General features: G+C 40.6%; 1 protein-coding gene across 2 annotated transcripts in view; it reads left to right on the forward strand.

Annotated features, from left to right (window-relative positions):
• Positions 1-23,382, forward strand: part of fmn2a (formin 2a) — a 144,891-nt gene that overhangs the window by 70,251 nt on the left and 51,258 nt on the right. For both annotated transcript variants that reach the window (XM_060933370.1, XM_060933369.1), the window contains exons 8-10: positions 5,464-5,525; positions 9,950-10,041; positions 14,705-14,834. In XM_060933370.1, the coding sequence (XP_060789353.1) occupies positions 5,464-5,525; positions 9,950-10,041; positions 14,705-14,834 (284 nt within the window). The remainder of the gene's footprint in view (positions 1-5,463; positions 5,526-9,949; positions 10,042-14,704; positions 14,835-23,382) is intronic.

A 23,382-nucleotide genomic window follows, 5' to 3' on the forward strand; every position in this document is an offset into this window, starting at 1 on the left:
CAAAACTTGTTTACGTGTGCATGTGCATGTCACTTCTACTTTCTTTCATTGCCTCACATGCAGCAACAAGAACCTTCAGTATTTGAAAAAAGCTCTGATTTATTTTGACTTCCTAGCATTCCTGACCATGCAGAAGGTGATCTGGAACAGGAATGGTATTCAACCGTGTCTATTCTGAGCCTATGTGTTCAACTGTGTGGCATAAAATATTAATAAATGCAGTTTTCATAATCTCGGTCACTTTTTTTTTCTATTGCAAGTGGGTATAAACAACAAAATAATAGTAACCTTGGAGTTTAAAATATTCCGGTGCACATCTCTAGTAGGGAGCAGTTATTCAATCTCCGAGCCAGAATTCCCACACCATGCTGACAGCGATTCTTGATGCTATTTCTACATTCTCCCACAGTGTTTCTGGTATAGGCCACGCCCACTTCAAGTTAAAATCTAAATCGAGATCCAAATATAGGGAGCACTACACAGAAATAGACACAGTGGTATTGCATTACACTCCTAATATATAGTATACGAATGAAAATACAATTTATGAACTAGAGAGAGACTGGGACTAAAGTCACAGTAATTTGCACTACATGTTACAAACTGGGACGTCTGGTCACTGTACCCTATACAGTATATCCGAAATGGTACGAGATAGAGAATGGTACTTGGTGAGGAACAAAAAAAAAAAAATGATTGAAAAAATCATGAAAATTGACAGTTAAAAGTTATTTGAAAAAAAAATTCCATTTTTCATGGATTTAGATCCGCGATCCGGATCAGCACCAAAAGTCATAGCAATGTAATTCAGCCTAGAGGTATTCTTCATGTGAAATTTGGTGATTGGTTGGAACCTGAGGGAGAAATAGCATCCTAAAAACATTAGGATGATACTATTACGAATAATAATAATAATAATAATAATAATAATAATAATAATAATGTGTTGTGACCCGACACAAAGCAGATTACCACTTATACATTACTTAATTTCCTAAATAATGAAATGTCCTACTTTTTATCCATTTATAGTTACATTTGGGGCATCTACAAAGCAAATTATAACGTTATCCACGAGCAGCTAGAAACAGTTGTTTCCCATTAACAGGCTCTTTTTTCCCTCTCTTTAAGTCAATGACAAAAAAAAAAAACGTCACAGCATGTTACTGAGAAACCGCAAAGCTTCAACTCCTCTGTCCTTTCTTGAAGATGAACAAAACATAAACTTACAGCTTTATATTTGACTAGAGACTCTTTATCAGTAGCCAGGTTTCCAGTGCAGTTTTGCGTGAAATAGAAGCGATATTTAAAAAAATTTTGGCAACATGCAATTGTGAATGGTTTGTGTTTCCATTGAGTGAGGTTATGAGATTAAAGCTGGGTTTTCTCGTCTCGCAATGGCTCTTATAAAGTGCTCTTTTTTTTCCAGAAAGGTAACATTTCCATTCCTTCTCCATGTCATGTCATGTGACTTAAATGCGTAAAACGGGTATCCATTTCATTTCTGCGAAGTATTGTTTCATTGAACAGTCGGAAAAACCACCATACGAGCGTAATTTTTTTTTCAATATTTGAGAGTATTATAGTTTTTTTTTTATTTTTTCTTAATCAGATTTCACATGTTTCCATTACTCATTTTTAAGTTTGCAATTTCAAATTGCGCAATTTCAAATTGCGCATTAAGCAGATTAATAGAAACAACTTGTGCTGGAATGTTTCTGCTGCTTTTGCTTTCATACTTTTTAAGCAAATTTAAAAGTTTAGATTTAGACTTCATCTTGAGTGCAAAATGTGAAGTTGTACTTCAGGTTTGATCCGGGAATTTATTGACTAATCGCACTTTTACTTGCGTAAAGATTCTGGGTATTTTACCACCTGTGAATAATGATAACCGCTTCCTTTTTTTTAATCAGCTTTATTGACCTTCAAACAACAAAACTACAAATTTACAAGACATGCAAATGAAACAAAACCAACGAAAAAAAGCAAAAAAAAAAAAAAAAGGAAGGTCCAAAAGGGAAGGCACGAACGGGACCTGGAGTCCCATGTAAGGCACCTCCCTAGTAAAATGTTAACAATCTTGAAGGACTTGGGCAATAGAAAAACATAAGTAAAACACAACTTCCTAAGGGAGTTGAACTTATACTCTATGTTTGACTCTACGTTTCCTGTCCAAGTGCAGCTAATTCAGCAAAACGACCTGTGCTAGGAAAGGAATTTGTACGCTAATGCTAACCCGAGGTCACTGACTTACATATACGTGTGTGTACATGCTTTTTGCAGCTCCGTGTATGTGTGTGTGTGTGGGAGTGTGCGTGTCAGAATAAATCACATTCCAGTTTTTTGCCATTCCAGACATCAATTACTCCACGTCTCCGGAGCAAGAGCCGAGTCCCGAAACGCTTAAGATGTCTTCATAGAGTTCAGGCCAGTCAGGAATCTGAGCGTTCAGCCCGAACAAACATAATGGAAGTGAAATTGCACAACTCGCCACCATCAGGGCTGAAGAGTGGCTTTGGCTCACTCCAACATGTTTTGCTGTAATCTTGGCCTGTTGCGATGTTGGATCAAACCCGCCGTGAATGATATCCTCTGGAACTTATTGTTGTTTTGCATGATAATCACGACATTTCATGTCTCTGCTGCATGTTTTTGTGGCTCTGGTTGTTCCGAGCTGGTTCGGAAATGAACGTTGATTAAGGTATGATGGCGTGCTACATGAATCTGAAGCAGTTATAATGTTGCTATTGTTCATCGCTGTGGTTTCTGTCTGATCGCATCAAGAAGTCTGGTTTAAAAATAGTTTCACAGTTTTATACATTATGTAAGAGAAAAATAACCAACAAATCACATTGATGACAAAATACAGTAAAACACTTACCTGAAAAATATGGCACGCTTAAATGTTTTGGTCGTAAATGTTTAGCATCCACTAATTTCTGAAATGTAAGTATTCTCAACTCTGATTGGTCAGAAAAGGTTGGTTTATTTCCTATAACAGCAGCTCTGACAGTAGTGCAGCTTTAAATCACAGGTTTATATTAATGCACTCGTTCTAATACATTATTGTGTTTATAGTAACAACTTGTAAAGCAGATGCTCCACATAAACTAATAATAATCAGATTAAAAAAAAGTTATTTAACAAATGAAAATATTCTGCGTAATCACTGTTCTGTTGACGCTTTCTGTTAGGAAACGTTGAAGGACGGCGTCTCCAGTGTCAGTAACAGTGAAAGTAAATTTGTAGTTTCTCAGTAACATAAGCTGTGTCTTATTAACTTTACAAGAGAGCAAAAAAAAGAGAGAGAGAGAGACGGATGACAGAATGATGCAATGAGAGGAACTTGTTTCACAGACATTCCACAACATTTAATGTTACTGCAAATGGATAAAAGCTGTGTGTCATTGTTTAATTGATGAAAAATAATCAAACACTTTGGGATGTGCTGTGATAGGAAAACAATCGCCTTTAGGGTGGGAAGTGTAGCGACACTTCATCACATCACCATGTCATTGATGATTTTCCTGTAACAACACATCCTCAAGTGTTTATTCTTTACTTTATACTGCAGATATTTAGAAGCATTTTACTTCCTCAAAACAGCAAGAATGTATTTTTATTTAACGGAACCGTAGTGAAGAATAAAAACAGATTAAGTCTAACCTCTTATTTAAGATCCTGTTCATTTCCTAGTTATTAAAATTGTCCAATTACTTAAATTACACCTCATCAATTGTCATTACAAATATAACAACAAGACAACATCAACAAAACAATGACAACAATATTAAAAACAGCAACAACAAAGCATCAGCAATATTAACATAATAATAATAATAATAATAATAATAATAATAATAATGCAACAACAATATTAAAAACAACAAAGTAGCATTATTATTATTATTATTATTATTATTATTATTATTATTATTATTGGTAGTAGTAGTAATAAAACAATAATATTAAAACTAACAAAGCAACAATCATATTAAAAACAAGAACAAAGCAACAACTAATAATAATGATAATAATAAAGCAACAACAATAATATTAAAAATGACAAAGTAACTTATTATTATTATTATTATTATTAGTAGTAGTAATAAAACAACAATAATATTTAAAATAACAAAGCAACAATAATAAAAACAACAAAGCAACAACTAATAATGATAATAATAAAGCAACAACAATAATATTAAAAACAACAAGAACAAAGCAACAACTAAATAATAATAATAATAATAATAAAGTAACAACAATAATATTAAAAACAAAGTAACACTTATTATTATTATTATTATTATTATTATTATTATTATTAGTAGTAGTAGTAATAAAACAATATTAAAAATAACAAAGCAACAATAATAAAAACAAGAAAAAAGCAATAATTATTATAATAATAATAAAGCAACAACAATAATATTAAAAACAACGAAGTAGCATTATTATTATTAGTAGTACTAGTAACAGCAATAACAATGACAACAAAACAACAACAATAATAATAATAATAATGATAATAATAATAGGGCGGCACGGTGGTGTAGTGGTTAGCGCTGTCGCCTCACAGCAAGAAGGTCCTGGGTTCAAGCCCCGGGGCCGGCGAGGGCCTTTCTGTGCGGAGTTTGCATGTTCTCCCCGTGTCCGCGTGGGTTTCCTCCGGGTGCTCCGGTTTCCCCCACAGTCCAAAGACATGCAGGTTAGGTTAACTGGTGACTCTAAATTGACCGTAGGTGTGAATGTGAGTGTGAATGGTTGTCTGTGTCTATGTGTCAGCCCTGTGATGACCTGGCGACTTGTCCAGGGTGAACCCCGCCTTTCGCCCGTAGTCAGCTGGGATAGGCTCCAGCTTGCCTGTGACCCTGTAGAACAGGATAAAGCGGCTAGAGATAATGAGATGAGATAATAATAATAATAATAATAAAGGCATTAATACAACATGCAGCAACAACTCTTCATTCTCAGCCATGTTTATTTTGTTTTGTGTGTGTGTGTGTGGGGGGGGGGTTGAGAAATCTTGCACATTTTATGTTTAGGTCACCAGATGCAGCAGTTCTGCTGAGTGAGTTTCCTGTCAAAAGGAATGATGTGTAAATGCCCTGAGATGATATGATTTGTAAACCTGCACGTTTTTTTTTTTTTCCCTGAATACAGTCCTCATATTTCACCTCCCAGTCCTTACTTCCAACTTCAGAACCCTAACGATGTACTAAAGGACCACAGGTTTTTTTCCTCCCCAGATTTGACTGGATTAATGGATGAATAAAAAACAGAGCACTGTTGGAGGATTTGAATGAAATACACTGAGTGTCTCTGAACCGGGTCTGTGAATATAAACCGGGTTCACATGAGGATTCTCACACAAACATTTGTTTCAGTTTAAAATCCACAGTCCAATTTGTGTTTATGACAATGCTAAGCCTCTTTTTTTTCCTTTCTTTCTCCCGACAGCCATCTTGAACATGGACAACACTGTGGTGGACCTGGAGACCCTTCAGGTGCTGTATGAAAATGTAAGCAATTTCTCTTTCAGGAGATGTGGCTTCTGACCATCTCAGTGTCTCAGTAGTGTCTCCCATCTCTCTGTGTTATTGATTTATTCCACTGCTGGGTTTGCACGGACACACAACTGAACACAGAACCGAGGGACGTGTGCGCGCGTGCGCGCGCGTGTGTGTTACAGAGCAAAATAAACACGCTGCCCACAAATGCCACAGGAATGTAGCTGGCTTACCATGGAGACGAGAGAGAGAGATGAGAGACACACCAGAAAGAGATGAGAGGGAGAGACAAGAGAGAGAGAAAGAGATGAGAGAGATGAGACACACGGGCTTGAGACAAGAGATGAGATGGAGAGAGATGACAGAGAGAGACACGCGAGAGGGAGAGATGAGAGAGACACATAGTGAGATGACAGACATGAGAGAGACGAGATAGAGAGAAGAGAGAGAGACGAGAAGAGACAAGATAAAGAGAGATGAGAGAGAGAGAGAAGACACACGAGATTGAAAAGATGGAGTGAGATGAGAGACACAAGAGAGATGAGAGGGAGAGACAAGATAAAGAGAGATGAGAGAGGAATGAGAGAGAGAAGAGACACACGAGATTGAGACAAGATAGAGTGAGATGAGAGAGAGATGAGAGAGACACAAGAGAGAGAGATGAGAGAGGGATGAGAGAGAGAAGAGACACATGAGAGAGACAAGATAGAGCAAGATGAGAGCAAAAGAGACATGAGAGAGACAAGATGGAGAGAGAGACGAGACATGAGCTTGAGACGAGAGATGAGATGGAAAGAGACACGAGAGGGAAAGATGAGAGAGAGACACATGAGAGAGAGACAAGATAGAGTGAGATGAGAGAGAGAGAGACACACACGAGAGAGATGAGAGGGAGAGACCAGATAAAAAGAGATGAGAGAGAGAAGACACATGAGATTGAGACAAGATAGAGTGAGATGAGAGACACATGAGGGAGAGACGAGATAAAGAGAGATGAGAGGGAGAGAGACAGAGAGGGATGAGAGAGAGAGATAAGAGACACAAGATTGAGACAAGGTAGAGTGAGATGAGAGAGAAACAAGAGGGATGAGATAGAGACACACGAGAGAGGGATGAGAGAGAGAAGAGACACGGGAGAGACAAGATAGAGCAAGATGAGAGTGAGAGAGACATGAGAGAGACAAGATGGCAAGAGACGAGAGATGAGATAGAGACAAGAGAGAGAGAGATGAGAGGGAGAGACAAGAAAGAGACACACGAGAAAGAGAGGGATGAGAGAGAGACACATCTCTCAGAGATGTATTAATTTTTCACGGAGATCTTGTCTTGATGACAGGAGAGTCGAACCACTCTGTAAAGTCTTCTCCAGCATCCCAAAGATTCTCAATGGGGTTAAGGTCAGGTCTCTGTGGTGGTTAATTCACACACACACACATCACATTATCTCTAGCCGCTTTATCCTTCTACAGGGTCGCAGGCAAGCTGGAGCCTATCCCAGCTGACTACGGGCGAAAGGCGGGGTACACCCTGGACAAGTCGCCAGGTCATCACAGGGCTGACACATAGACACAGACAATCATTCACACTCACATTCACACCTACGGTCAATTTAGAGTCACCAGTTAACCTAACCTGCATGTCTTTGGACTGTGGGGGAAACCGGAGCACCCGGAAGAAACCCACGCGGACACGGGGAGAACATGCAAACTCCGCACAGAAAGGCCCTCGCCGGCCACGGGGCTCGAACCCGGACCTTCTTGCTGTGAGGCGACAGCGCTAACCACTACACCACCGTGCCGCCCCTGGTGGTTAATTCATGTGTGAAAATGATTCCTCATGCTTCCTGAAGCACTCTTTAACAATTTGAAGAAAAAATCCATTGATGTGATGATAACCTGGTCGTTTAGTACATTCAGGTCATCAGCTGACTTCAGTTTATTCCTCCATAATGTTGCTGAGCCTCGATCTGACCATCTGAATCAACTCCAGATCATAACACTGCCTTTAGAGGCTTGTACAGGGGACACTATGCATGATGGGTGCATCGCTTCATGAGCTTCCCTTCTTACCCTGACACACCCATCACTCAGGAATAGGGCCAATCTGGACTCCTCAGGTCACATGACCTTTTTCCATTGCTCCACAGTGCAATCTTTATGCTCCCTAGCAAATTGAAGCCTTTTCTCCTGATTAGTCTCACTAACAAGTGGCTTTCTCATGGCCACACACGATTTGATTTCACCAAGTGATCTCTGATCCTGCTCAGTCAAGAGGGTGTCCCCCCCCCCGACAACATTTCTGCCTTCCGGGTTTTAATAATGCATTGGACAGTTCTTAACCCAATTCCAGTCATTTCATCTCAAACCTCCTTAGTTGTTTTCTTTGCTTGATCCAGGACAATAATTTGACCTTCTGAAACACAGGAACACCTTTTCCATGAGCACAAGTTGCGTCTTCCGACATGTTTGTTTAAGAAATGAGAAGCTACTCACTGCATCAGTTAGGGTTAAAAGTAGTGCTGTCAAGCGATTAAAATATTTAATCGCGATTAATGTCGCGACTGTCATAGTTAACTCGCGATTAATCACAATTTAATCGCACATTTTTGTCACATGAAAAACCATTGTAATTTTCTTATCAGCATAAAAAAAGTGAATGGGCTTGCTCACTGTTCGAACTACGGGGGTACTCGGGGGATCCGAGATCCCCTGAAACAGACATGAGATCCCTTGAAAAGGGCAATTCCATGTAAATGTCAACCTCACCATGCAAAAATAAAGCAACATGTAATACATCAAAACCACTCAGAGATATCACCTAGGCCTGTATTTTACAGATGTGAACAAGCTGAACCAATTTGTAACCAACCTAATATGTCACTGTCAGTCTTTCTTTCTTATAATGTAAAACCCAAGCTAAAATCAACTTTGATCATGTACAATTCTATATTATTGCCACAAGCCACAGAAATGTATGCTAAAATCCACAAAACAGCAAAACAATAGCCATCCTAAATATTATTTAAGAACTTTGATAGTTTTAGCTGATATTTAGAGAGTTTTTCAAAGGGTTATGGTGGTTAAATTGCTGATTTTCTAAGCGTATGCCATGTCTATTTCAGACGCGTCACATCCATAACGCTATTTCGTCACATCCATAACGCTGACTTTTCCTTCCGAAACTCTGCATGAAATACAAAATATTTTAAACAGAGATTTTTTAATATTCACCTTGGACCCCTCTATCAAATGGATATCTCCATTTCGACATTAGGTTTACAATTTCACAGAGTTTGATAAAAATGTACAGTCACCCAAGAAAAGTGATACTTTTTCTGTCACATCCATAACGCATCTTTTATTGGCATTTTCTGGCATGCCCTAGATGTACTATGGGAATTGTTCTTGTTCTATCACTTCTCCAGTATGGTACAGCCTTAAAATATGCAACACCTGTTTAAATACTGGGAGACAATAAAACATGCACTGGGTCATTTGTTGCCATTTTGAGTTCAAGTGTCACGTCCATAACGCTGGAATTGCTCAAAACATGATTTGGGAAATGTTGGGGGGTCTCTAAAATATTGGCAAAATGATGTTTATTGACATAGCAATCGTGTGTAACGGGAAGCATTTGCATATCCGAAGTGAGCGCGCGATGGAGAGCCGCGCTCTGAGACAAGCGCAAGCACCCCCCCCCCAAGGGAAAATAAGGGACACCCCCCCCCCCCCCCCCGAAAATATCGGCATAGTTCGAACACTGGTTGTAACAATGTTTTTTTTTTTTTTTTATTGCAGAACATAACACGTCTTGTCACAGCCACTGCAAAGTGGGGCTGGAGCCGCCGATGGGAAAACGAAACCTACCGTAAGCCGAGCACCGTGGCTCTTCGGGGGAGGGCAGAGGACTCTGGCTGTGCGGGGCGTGGCATCATGTCACAGAGCGTTAATCTCGCGATAAAAAAATTATCGCCGTTAAAGTTGAGTCAAGTTAACGCGTTAATAACGCGACATTTTTGACAGCACTAGTTAAAAGAATTGTCAGCTGAACCGCATTCATCACTGCAGTAATTATCCAATCAAAGGCTCTTAAGTATTTGCTTATTTGAATATAAATGCTGACTTTTTTGGCGAGGCAGTTTATATATGTCAGTCTCTCTCCCTTTCTCTCTCTCGCTCATTTGCGCCTGGGTGAATTATTGCAGTATTGAGGTTGTTCCTCCTGAGTGTGAGACTCCACACTGTCTCTGACTCCTGCACACAAAACCACCATCTCTCTTTCTCTCTCGCTCGCGCGCGCGTTGTGTGAGAGATTTACTCAGTTGACTCCACATTGCAGTCCTGCTTTCAGGAATTACTGGTGAAACTCTTCAGCACTTTGATCATGTGACTAATTTCCTGTAAATCAACTTTTCCTTTTCGTCTCCGTGTGAACAGAGAGCGCAGAGAGAGGAAATGGATAAGATCAAGAGGCACATTAAGTCTAGTATGGAGAAGGAGAACAGCAAACCGCTAGACAAGCCTGAACAGTGAGGCCCACACACACACACACACACACACACACACACACATTTTATTTATTTATATTCAATAACTTATTTTGAAATGATTGTTGCAAAAAATCATCATTCCGTTAGAAATAATTACATGTTAATCATCTATTTATTGAAAATAATAATTTACTTTTGACAATAAAATTATTTATTGTGATTTATTTATTTATTTAAATATACAACCCCAAATCAGAAAAAGTCGGGACAGTATGTTGAACCAGAAATTAAAACTAAAAATAATGATTTGTAAATAACCTTTGACCTGTATTACATTCAAAACAATACAACAGCACATTATTTTGATGATGTACATCATGAACTTTTTTTTTTCAAAATAAAAACATTCCAGGGCGGCACGGTGGTGTAGTGGTTAGCGCTGTCGCCTCACAGCAAGAAGGTCCTGGGTTCGAGCCCCGTGGCCGGCGAGGGCCTTTCTGTGTGGAGTTTGCATGTTCTCCCCGTGTCCGCGTGGGTTTCCTCTGGGTGCTCCGGTTTCCCCCACAGTCCAAAGACATGCAGGTTAGGTTAACTGGTGACTCTAAATTGAGCGTAGGTGTGAATGTGAGTGTGAATGGTTGTCTGTGTCTATGTGTCAGCCCTGTGATGACCTGGCGACTTGTCCAGGGTGTACCCCGCCTTTCACCCGTAGTCAGCTGGGATAGGCTCCTGCGACCCTGTAGAACAGGATAAAGCGGCTAGAGATAATGAGATGAGATGAGAAACACATTCCAATTTTATACACATTAAACATATCTCATCTCATCTCATTATCTCTAGCCGCTTTATCCTGTTCTACAGGGTTGCAGGCAAGCTGGATCCTATCCCAGCTGACTACAGGTGAAAGGCGGGTACACCCTGGACAAGTCGCCAGGTCATCACAGGGCTGACACATAGACACAGACAACCATTCACACTCACATTCACACCTACGCTCAATTTAGAGTCACCAGTTAACCTAACCTGCATGTCTTTGGACTGTGGGGGAAACCGGAGCACCCGGAGGAAACCCACGCGGACACGGGGAGAACATGCAAACTCCGCATAGAAAGGCCCTCGCCAGCCACGGGGCTCGAACCCAGACCTTCTTGCTGTGAGGTGACAGCGCTAACCACTACACCACCGTGCTGCCCCACATTAAACATAATAATCAAAATAAACACATTAAAAAAAAAAGTTGGGATAGTAAAACATTTACCACTTTATAACTTTTCCATTCCTTCTCATGACTCTTAAAAGATGTTTAGGGACTGAAGACACCGAGTGATGAAGTGTTTCAGGTGTTATTTTGTCCCATTCTTCCTGTAAACAGGTCTGAAGGTGTGTAAGAGTATGGGGTCATCGCGGTCATCTCATCTCATCTCATTATCTCTAGCCGCTTTATCCTTCTACAGGGTCGCAGGCAAGCTGGAGCCTATCCCAGCTGACTACGGGTGAAAGGCGGGGTACACCCTGGACAAGTCGCCAGGTCATCACAGGGCTGACACATAGACACAGACAACCATTCACACTCACATTCACACCTACGCTCAATTTAGAGTCACCAGTTAACCTAACCTGCATGTCTTTGGACTGTGGGGGAAACCGGAGCACCCGGAGGAAACCCATGCGGACACGGGGAGAACATGCAAACTCCGCACAGAAAGGCCCTTGCCGGCCCCGGGGCTCGAACCCAGGACCTTCTTGCTGTGAGGCGACAGTGCTAACCACTACACCACCGTGCCGCCCATCGCGGTCATATTTTTCCATTTCTAAATTCTCCACACATTCTCTATTAGGGACAGAGGGGACACACCGTCTTCTTCCATAGCCATGCCTTTGTATTGCGGTTTTGCATTGTCTTGTTGAAATATTCCTGGAAAAAATGTCGTCTTGAAATCTCATTGGAAAGATACTTTTCTGCATTAATGCTCCATCACAGAAGTGTAAGGTACCTTTACCAAGGGCACTGACACAACCCCATACCATGACACACCCTGGCTTTTGGACTTGCTCCTGGTAATAGACTGGATGGTCCTTTTCCTCTTTGGTCCGGAGCATACTGTGTCCATTTCTTCCAAAAAAAAAAAAAAGTCCTGGAATGATTCGTGTGACTACAATACATGTTTCCACTCTGTGATGGTCCATCCCAGATGCCTCCGAGCCCAGAGAAGTCGACGGCGCTTCTGGACACAGTTAACACAAGGCTTCCTTTTTGCACAGGAAAGTTTTAACTGGTGTTTGTGGATGTAACTCTGTATTGTAGCTTGATAAAGGTTTGCCAAAGTAATCCCAAGCCCATGTGGTTCTATCAGCTATAGATGAACGTTGGTTCTTGATACAGTCTCAGGGATCGAAGATCACAGGTGTTCAGATTAGGCTTGAGCCCTTGCTTTTTATGCACCGATATTCCTCCAGATTCCTTTAATCATTTAATGATATGCACCATAGAGGGTGAAATATCCAAATCCCTTCCTATCTTTCTTTGAGGAACATTGTTTTTAAACATTTCAATAATTTTCTCACATACAGTGGTGCATGAAAGTTTGTGAACCCTTTGGAATTTTCTGTATTTCTGCATAAATATGACCTAAAACATCATCAGGTTTTCACACAAGTCCTAAAAGTAGATAAAGAGAACCCAGTTAAACAAATGAGACAAAATATTATACTTGGTCATTTATTTATTGAGGAAAGTGATCCAATATTACATATCTGTGAGTGGCAAAAGTATGTGAACCTCTAGGATTAGCAGTTCATTTAAAAGGTGAAATTAGAGTCAGGTGTTTTCAATCAGTGGGATAGCAATCAGGTGTGAGTGGGCACCCTGTTTTATTTAAAGAACAGGGATCTATCAAAGTCTGATCTTCACAACACATGTTTGTGGAAGTGTATCATGGCACGAACAAAGGAGATTTCTGAGGACCTCAGAAAAAGTGTTGTTGATGCTCATCAGGCTGGAAAAGGTTACAAAACTCCACCAATCCACAGTCAGATAGATTGTGTACAAATGGAGGAAATTCAAGATCATTGTTACCCTCCCCAGGAGTGGTCGGCCAACAAAGATCACTCCAAGAGCAAGGCGTGTAATAGTCGGCGAGGTCACAAAGGACCCCAGGGTAACTTCTAAGCAACTGAAGGCCTCTCTCACATTGGCTAATGTTCATGAGTCCACCATCAGGAGAACACTGAACAACAATGGTGTGCATGGCAGGGTTGCAAGGAGAAAGCCACTGCTCTCCAAAAAGAACATTGCTGCTCATCTGCAGTTTGCTAAAGATCACATGGACAAGCCAGAAGGCTATTGGAAAAATGTTTTGTGGACAGATGAGACCAAAATATAACTTTTTGGTTTAAATGAGAAGCATTATGTTTGGAGAAAGGAAAACACTGCATTCCAGCATAAGAACCTTATCCCATCTGTGAAACGTGGTGGTGGTGGTAGTATCATGGTTTGGGCCTGTTTTGCTGCATCTGGGCCAGGACGGCTTGCCATCATTGATGGAACAATGAATTCTTAATTATACCAGTGAATTCTAAAGGAAAATGTCAGGACATCTGTCCATGAACTGAATCTCAAGAGAAGGTGGGTCATGCAGCAAGACAACGACCCTAAGCACACAAGTCGTTCTACCAAAGAATGGTTAAAGAAGAATAAAGTGAATGTTTTGGAATGGCCAAGTCAAAGTCCTGACCTTAATCCAATGGAAATGTTGTGGAAGGACCTGAAGCGAGCAGTTCATGTGAGGAAACCCACCAACATCCCAGAGTTGAAGCTGTTCTGTACGGAGGAACGGGCTAAAATTCCTCCAAGCCGGTGTGCAGGACTGGTCAACAGTTACCGCAAACGTTTAGTTGCAGTTATTGCTGCACAAGGGGATCACACCAGATACTGAAAGCAAAGCTTCACATACTTTTGCCACTCACAGATATGTAACATTGGATCATTTTCCTCAATAAATAAATGACCAAGTATAATATTTTTGTCTCATTTGTTTAACTGGGTTCTCTTTATCTACTTTTAGGACTTGTGTGAAAATCTGATGGTCATATTTATGCAGAAATATAGGAAATTCTAAAGGGTTCACAAACTTTCAAGCACCACTGTATCTGTTGACAAACTGGAGATCCTCGGCCCATCTTTGCTCCTCAAAGCCTAAGCCTTTCCTGGAGACTGATTTTGTACCAAATCATGATTACAATCACCTGTTGGCATCACCTGTCTCAAATCACATCATTATTTAATTGCTTTACCTCATTACCAAACCTAAATTGCCCCGTCCCAACTTTGTTTGGAATGTGTTGCGGGTCTGAAACACAGGAATGGATGTACATTACCAAATGAAATGAAGTTGTCCATCAAAACATGAAATATCTTGGGTTCATTCTGTCTGCAATGAAATACAAGTCAAAGTAAATTTAGAAATTCATTTTTTCCATACTATCCCAATTACTACTTATTATTATTATTATTATTATTATTATTATTATTATTAAATTGATTTTGATTTATTTCTTGTTTTCATGCATTGGTTGTTTTAATCTTTTTTTTCCTGAGACTTTTAATCTAATCCTGTTTACCTCTCATTCCCTCTTCTCACACACACACACACACACACACACACACACACACACACACACACACACACACACACACACACAGGTTCCTGCTGCAGCTTTCAGAGATTCCTCAGTTCTCTGAGCGAGTTTTCTGCATCCTGGTTCAGTCCACGTTCACCGAGAGCATCAGCTCTGTACAGAGGAAGATCAGTCTGCTGCAGTGTGTGTGCACGGTGAGAAAGAGAGAAAGAGTGGGAAAGAATTTTTGAAGTTTAAAAACTTATTGCAAACATCCGAAGAAAGAGAAGGTTATTTATAGACTCTTAAGGACCTAAAACATGGTTCTTTTGTGAGAGGAAGGGGTGTGTGTGTGTGTGTACATGTTTTTAAATACTACTGAGGACCAAATGTCCCCACAAGGATAGTAAAATCTGACAATTTCGATCTTGTGGGGACATTCGGATGGTCCCCACAAGGAAAATGCTGTTTTGTTCTTTTTTTTAAACAAAAATTGAAAGAAAAAAAAGCCAAAAAGTTTCCTTTTCATCACTGAGGTTAAGGTTAGGGTTAGGTTGAGGTGCAGGCACAGCATTAATTAACTACAATAATAATTACGTCAATGGAATGTCCTCACAAGGATAGTGACACAAACATGTGTGTGTGTGTGTACATATTAGGGTGATTCAAGTAAATGATTAAATTGAATTCTGCCGTCCTCCACTTCACATGACATTCTTAAGGTACCAGATATTCCCAAAAGCATTAAGGTCATTCATTTATTTGTAAAAATGAAAGTGAATTAATACGCATGACTTGACTGAAAACTGTAGACTGTGTGTATGTTGTCGCCTGAGTCACTTTCAATTTTATTCTTGTGACTCATGTATTTAGACATTTTGAACTGACTAATAATGAAATGTATGAGTTGACACTTAACCCTCCGCTTGCGGGAATATCTGCACCCTAGAACAAAAACGTCCATATAAAAGTTTTCATCAAACATCCATCCATCCATTATCTATACCAGTGTGGTGTGTCCTCTGCTTTTAGCTGAAGAAGTCTCCACTAAGGTGTATCCTGTGCAGGGTCTCAGGCAAGCTTGACCATATCAGAGCTGATTATGGGTGAGAGGCGGGGTACACCCTGGACAAATTGCCAGATCATTGCAGGGCTGACACCTAGAGACAAACAACCATTCACACCTACAGTCAATTTAGAGACACCAATTAACCTAACCTGCACGTCTTTGGACTGTGGGAGAAACTGGAGCACCCGGAGGAAACCCATGTAGACACGAATAGAACATACAAACTCCACACAGAAAGGCCCCTGTCGGGCACTGGGCTCGAACCCCGAACCTTCTTGCTGTGAGGTGACAGTACTAACCACTACACCACTATGTTGCCCATTTTTGTCAAACATAGGAAATAGAATTTTCAGCACCGGAAACAAAGGTTTCAGTCTTGTACAGTCCATGAAGGCATGAAAAACAGTCTCTCTGCTACCACAAAGGACACTACTGACCTCTGGATTAAGAGCACAGATAAAGGAGTTTACTGCATTACTACCTTGAAGTACTCACTACTGCAAGTCCCCACATCTTTTTGTGAAGGGAGGTTTATAAAGTGATCTCCATTGTGGTGTTTCCTCTGCTTTTAGCTGAAGAATAGTCCACCAAGGTGTATCGGTTTTCTTATCCAAGACTTTTGTTAAAAGATTTGACACAGAGTTTCTATCAAGCTTTCCCTGAAGCTGGGTTTGGTCTTACAAGCATGAGATTTTCCATTTCTAGAAGGTACCTGAGCATTCTTGAAGATTTGTTGTGATCTTGAGGGTTGGTGGGGATCATTGTTGTCAGGAGAGATAAAACCATTGCAGAAATTGTGAATCAAGTCAATGTTATCCTTTGAAAGCACAGTCCTCCATTGAGAAAGATGATGAGCCACAGTCCTGACAGATCTAATCCCCATCCAGATGGCTACTTCTTTCTCTTTGTTAAAATCAGCACTGGTAAGGTCCCATAGCTTCTTGAGAGTAATTATCCCAGTCTCGCATCGCATAGAGTAGAAGCGAGAGCAGGAAAATACCCTCCCCATGTAGGATCTAATGCTGAGCCATGGATAAGGGACTCTTGAAATTACCACTAGAGAGTGGTTTGTATTCCAGTCTCTCCCTACTTGGACATGTGACCATACCCTAAAGAGGTTCCAATAAAAATCAGATTCATGAGGTCTGATTTCAGCCAAAAGATAGTTTTGTACAATTCTAGTCCTTCAAAAGTTTGTATTCTGGCATAGGCTATTTCCTTCCAGTTGGGCTGTGTCAAGTCAAGTTTATTTTTATAGCACGTTTTTAACAACAGACATTGCTGCAAAGCAGCTCTACAGAAAATGAAAGACTTTAAACATGACCCAATTTTATACCTAATTTATCCCAGATGAGCAAACCTGTGGCGATGATGGCAAGGGAAAAACTCCCTCAGATGATATGAGGAAGAAACCTTGAGAGGAACCAGCCTCAAAAGAGAACCCATCCTTATCTGGGTGATAACAGATAGCCTGATTATAAATAACTTGCTTCCATAACTGTGTCCTATATAGTCACAAAGTACAACTGTGTAACCAGGAACTTCATTATAGTTTTAACATGAAGTCTGTTTTGTTGAAGTTATAAACTGTTCATTGATGGAGACTTGAGTGCAAAACTGTTCATGACAACTGCAGTCCTAAAGTTATCATGTCAATTATAGTCCTCAGCCATAATAGCAAAACAGTAAGTGTCTAGAACCATCTACCAAGTGTGTCTTTCGACTGTCCATATTGGGCCGTCCTCCACAGGAGCAATGTGATGAGACTCCAGCCAGACGTAGGGCATCAGGATGGATCAAGCAGGTCGAAGGAGCAGAAGAGGTCAGCAGAGGTCACTGGTGTCTCAGGATCAACATGTAACTCTACAGAGAGAGAGAAAACTTGACTGTGTATTTTTGTATAAACTTCAGGGGGTAGGTAGCAGTCCTACTCTGCAAATGAATAAGTCCATGTCCTCCTTCCTCTCTAGGCAGATGTAAAGCACTCTGGGGAACCCAGTGTACACTATATCAAAAGAAATTAACAAAGATAGTCAGAACTTTGGATAGAATATTAGGAGGAGCATCCATGCTTGCTAAATGATGCCAAAGGGATGAAGCCATCAGGTTGTTTATAACAAGAATGTGTCCTCTATAAGACAATGTCTTAGCAAGAAAGCTCCATTTGCCAAGCGTACCTTTTACTTTCTCTATGATGTCTTTGAAATTTTTTCTAAGGAAATATTTCTCATGGGGCAGCATGGTGGTGTAGTGGTTAGCGCTGTCGCCTCACAGCAAGGAGGTCCTGGCTTCAAGCCTAGTGGCTGACAGGGACCTTTCTGTGTGGAGTTTGCATGTTCTCCCCGTGTATGTGTGGGTTTTCTCTGGGTGTTCTGGTTTCCCCCACAGTTCAAAGACATGCAGGTTAGGCTAATTGGTGGCTCTAAATTGATCGTGAGTGTGAATGGTTGTTTTTCTCTATGTGTCAGCCCTGTGATGATCTGGTGACTTGTCCAGGGTATACCCCACCTCTCCTATAGTCAACTGGGATAGGCTCCAGCTTGCCTGTGACCCTGCACAGGATAAGCAGCTATGGATAATGGATGGATGTTTGTCACTAAGGAAAAGCACCAGATATTTAAAACCGACCCTGTGAGCCTGCTTGGGAGTGCTGTATATCTAATTTCTGAAGAGCATGGTGGTACTTTGAAAGAGTTTTTACATTTAGGGAAAGCGACACCATGTAATATTTTTTTCCTCAGTAAAGTTAGAAAACATCCAGTAGCCAATGAGTACAGTGTGCTGGATCGGGAGCATCTCTGTCTGATGCCTCTGTAAACCTTGAAAGGGGCACGTAGTTTGCCATTTATCTTCAACATACTTTCAATGTCTGAGTACATAACCTATGTATAATTTATAAAATTGGGATTAAAACCAAATGTGTCTAAGGTACATGTAACAAGTAACTGTGCTCAACCCTTTCAAAAGCTTTTTCCTGATCAAAAAAGAAGACCAAAATCCGAAGAGGAATTCCTACCCATATCCATGGCTTCCCTTATAAAAGAGATGTTGTCGTGTATAAAATGTCCAGGCATGCAGTAAGTATAGTCAAGATGAAGCACTTTGTCTTGCATTTGTTTTGTTTTTTTTTAGTTTATTTGGTAAAATTTTGGAGAGCAGATGATATTCTACAGAGAGAACAGATACAGGTCACCAAGATCTAATGTCATTAAGGTTACCTTTCTCTGGTAACAACGTGAGGACAGCTCTCCAACAACGGAGAGGTGGCTGCCCTTCAGATAAGCAGCTGTTGAGAACAAGAAGCAAGTATCTCCCCATGTCATCCCAGAAAACCTTGTAAAGGTTGGCAGGAATGCCATCGATGCCTGGTGCTTTGTTTCACTCCATACTCTGGAGTGCACTATGCAGTTCCTTAAGGGTAAGTTACCTCCTGCATTAGCGCTGCTGGGAACCTGGGGAAGATCTTTAAGAAAATGGTTGTCATGAGCCTGCTCCTGAGGAACTTCGCTACTGTAAAGCCTTTTGTAAAACCAGCTGATCTCTTACAGATATCACTGGGTTCCTGTGAAAGTGTTCTGCTTTCAGAAAAAAAGGGGTGTGTATGATCCTTTTTTTTGCCCATTTTTTCTGTTCCATATTGAAAAATAATTTGGTGGGTGCATCCATACATTCCCTGCTCTGGAAATGGGATCTGACCAGAGCACCTTGAGCCTAAAAGATCAGATAGCAGATTCTTTTTTTCTCTAACTTTGGCTAGGCTGGAACTCTCGCCATTAATATTGGTCTGCGCCTGAAAAGCCAATATCTCCTTTTCCAGGTTTTTCATGCAGATGGTTATGTCCTTAGTAACATTGGAAGTGTACTGTTGACAAAGTTGTTTTATTTGGACCTTAGCAAAATTCCACCACTGTTGTAAGTCTTGAAATGAGGGTTTTGTTTTCTTAACTTCATGCCAGAAGTACTTCAACACTTCATTAAAATGAACATCATTTAGCAAGCTAGTGTTAAAGTGCCAGTAGGCACTTTTAGGCTTAGAGTTCCTGATAAAGGCAGTACGCACTACCATACTGTGGTCAGAGAAACCTATAGATATAATGGCACAGTGGGTAAAGGAACTTAATTGGTGTTTGTGCCCAAACATTCTACAACCCCGATTCCAAAAAAGTTGGGACAAAGTACAAATTGTAAATAAAAACAGAATGCAATAATGTACAAATCTCAAAAACTGATATTGTATTCACAATAGAACATAGACAACATATCAAATGTCGAAAGTGAGACATTTTGAAATTTCATGCCAAATATTGGCTCATTTGAAATTTCATGACAGCAACACATCTCAAAAACGTTGGGACAGGGGCAATAAGAGACTGGAAAAGTTAAAGGTACAAAAAAGGAACAGCTGGAGGACCAAACTGCAACTCATTAGGTCAATTGGCAATAGGTCATTAACATGACTGGGTATAAAAAGAGCATCTTGGAGTGGCAGTGGCTCTCAGAAGTAAAGATGGGAAGAGGATCACCAATCCCCCTAATTCTGCGCCGACAAATAGTGGAGCAATATCAGAAAGGAGTTCGACAGTTTAAAATTGCAGAGTTTGAACATATCATCATCTACAGTGCATAATATCATCAAAAGATTCAGAGAATCTGGAAGAATCTCTGTGCGTAAGGGTCAAGGCCGGAAAACCATACTGGGTGCCCGTGATCTTCGGGCCCTTAGACGGCACTGCATCACATACAGGCATGCTTCTGTATTGGAAATCACAAAACGGGCTCAGGAATATTTCCAGAGAACATTATCTGTGAATACAATTCACCGTGCCATCCGCTGTTGCCAGCTAAAACTCTATAGTTCAAAGAAGAAGCCGTATCTAAACATGATCCAGAAGCGCAGACGTCTTCTCTGGGCCAAAGCTCATTTAAAATGGACTGTGGCAAAGTGGAAAACTGTTCTGTGTTCAAACGAATCAAAATTTGAAGTTCTTTATGGAAATCAGGGACGCCGTGTCATTCGGACTAAAGAGGAGAAGGACGACCCGAGTTGTTGTCAGCACTCAGTTCAGAAGCCTGCATCTCTGATGGTATGGGGTTGCATTAGTGCGTGTGGCATGGGCAGCTTACACATCTGGAAAGATACCATCAATGCTGAAAGGTATATCCAGGTTCTAGAGCAACATATGCTCCCATCCAGATGACGTCTCTTTCAGGGAAGACCTTGCATTTTCCAACATGACAATGCCAAACCACATACTGCATCAATTACAGCATCATGGCTGCGTAGAAGAAGGGTCCGGGTACTGAACTGGCCAGCCTTCAGTCCAGATCTTTCACCCATAGAAAACATTTGGCGCATCATAAAATGGAAGATACGACAAAAAAGACCTAAGACAGTTGAGCAACTAGAATCCTACATTAGACAAGAATGGGTTAATATTCCTATCCCTAAACTTGAGCAACTTGTCTCCTCAGTCCCCAGACGTTTACAGACTGTTGTAAAGAGAAAAGGGGATGTCTCACAGTGGTAAACATGGCCTTGTCCCAACTTTTTTGAGATGTGTTGTTGTCATGAAATTTAAAATCACCTAATTTTTCTCTTTAAATGATACATTTTCTCACTTTAAACATTTGATATGTCATCTATGTTCTATTCTGAATAAAATATGGAATTTTGAAACTTCCACATCGTTGCATTCCGTTTTTATTTACAATTTGTACTTTGTCCCAACTTTTTTGGAATCGGGGTTGTATCTAATCTGGCTAAGGAAGTCCCTGCCACACCAGGATCTGGTCTTCCCAGGTAGTTTCCAGTCCTAGTACTACCCAGCTCTTTGAGGTGCATGGGTGTGGCGGCGATCTCAGTTTCTCTAGCCTTCACAGCCTCTCACCTGTTATATAGCTAGGTTTACAGTGAGGGGCTAGTTCTCCTGGTAACCGTGAGAGTTTGACTCCCTACTCACATCTGTATTGTACCGTGCCTTGCCAGATGGCAGTAGGCACCATTTTTATCATGGCCTTTGGTATGACCCGACTGCGAGTAGAACTCCTGATCGCCCAGTCAAGGAGCAGACACGCTAACCACTAGGCTAGCTTACGGTCTGGATAAGGATAATCTATTGTTGTGTGTGAACCCATGTATACTGTTTCTGTGTGCCGTGAATGTTCTTCTATATGTCTGCGTGTTCTTGTGAGTTTATAATTTCAATAAGTTTCCTTCATGAGATCAGGTGGCGTTCCATGTGATTCTTGTCTATTTTCAGTTCTGTACAATTGAAATCACCTCCTAACAGTAGGATGAGCTCAGATTGGCAGTTTTTGAGAGTATTGTTTAAGGTTTGAAAAAAAAAAAACCCCACCATTCTATCTAATGGTGTTGTGGTGGCATAAACACAGATAAGGGTGAAACAGGTATTCTCACATTGGGCTCTGACAGTTAGTTTAAGCAGTTTATCTTTAATGATTACCTTAACCTTGTACAAGTACAGTGCAGAGTTACTTGAGAAAAGAATTGTGATGCCACCACTCACTGTGGTATCATGACTTAATAGGAGTAGGCCATCGAACTCCTTGGACCAGTCAGCACTGTTATCACCATTGGTGTGAGTTTCTTGAGTGAATGCGATGTCAATTTTTTTTTTTTTGCTTGATAGTTTCAAAAAACATTGCCCTTTTAGATTGCTCCCTTAGACCATTTAGCATCTTGAGGCCTAGGATGCTGGGAGGTGTGCCTCACCGAAACAGACATACCCAAAATTAATCAAAATTAGTTCCACAATTATCAGGTCAATATACATAATCTTGGTCTCTATGGATATGTATGACCTCAGAAAATATATTTCCAGTGTCGGTAACTTGGCTTACTTAGACTGTTAGCTTAGTCTTCTTCGTCCTTTGAGGGGCATAAGGCATTGATGATCTGCCTCTATCAGGATCTGTCCTGGGCTAGATGTTGGGCCTCAACCCATGTCAGATCCATCTCAGTCATCATGGTTCACTGCCATATGTGACTGTTACTGTGTCTGAGTAAATTGTGATAAGCCAAAGGAGAAACTGACATTTTTTAATCCATGCCTAAATTTTATTCTAGATTAGTTTATTATGTCTGGGTTCTTGCCCAAACTGATGATCACGTCATCAGTTTTTCTTTGGCTAATCAGACACAAGGTACACCACCATACTTGCCGAAGCAGTTGGGGTTTAGGTGCCCTGCTCAAGGCCACTTGAGCCAATTCTGCTGGTTCAGGGAATCAAACCAGCAACCTTTTGGTTCCAAAGCTGTTTCACAAACCATTTGGCCATGGCTTCCCTATGGGGGTGGATAACACCATGATACCAATGGTCCCATGCACAAAGATGCCACCTTTATCATTCAGCAACTCCTTGAGTACAACTGAAAAAAAAAAAAAAACTTACTAAAACGGCATTTTTTAAACCTTTCACCAGAAGTCAATTACAGTAGTGTTCTATTGGATCCAGTACCGGGTCATAGGGTTTAAGAAATTAAATTTAAAGATGCAATATGAAAAGTTCTCATAAAGAGAGAGAAAACTAAAAGTGGGTGAACGTACTGTTCCATGACAAAGGCATGTAAGGCTTATTCATGACTGCTGTTGTCATTGTGACCTCATGAGTATCTTTTTTCAACAATAGACCTCTTGATCTGTAAATATCCCTTCAGCCATTAAAAAAAAACC

The sequence above is a fragment of the Neoarius graeffei genome, chromosome 11 (genome assembly GCF_027579695.1).
Source record: "Neoarius graeffei isolate fNeoGra1 chromosome 11, fNeoGra1.pri, whole genome shotgun sequence".
NCBI classification, from domain to species: Eukaryota; Metazoa; Chordata; class Actinopteri; order Siluriformes; family Ariidae; genus Neoarius; species Neoarius graeffei.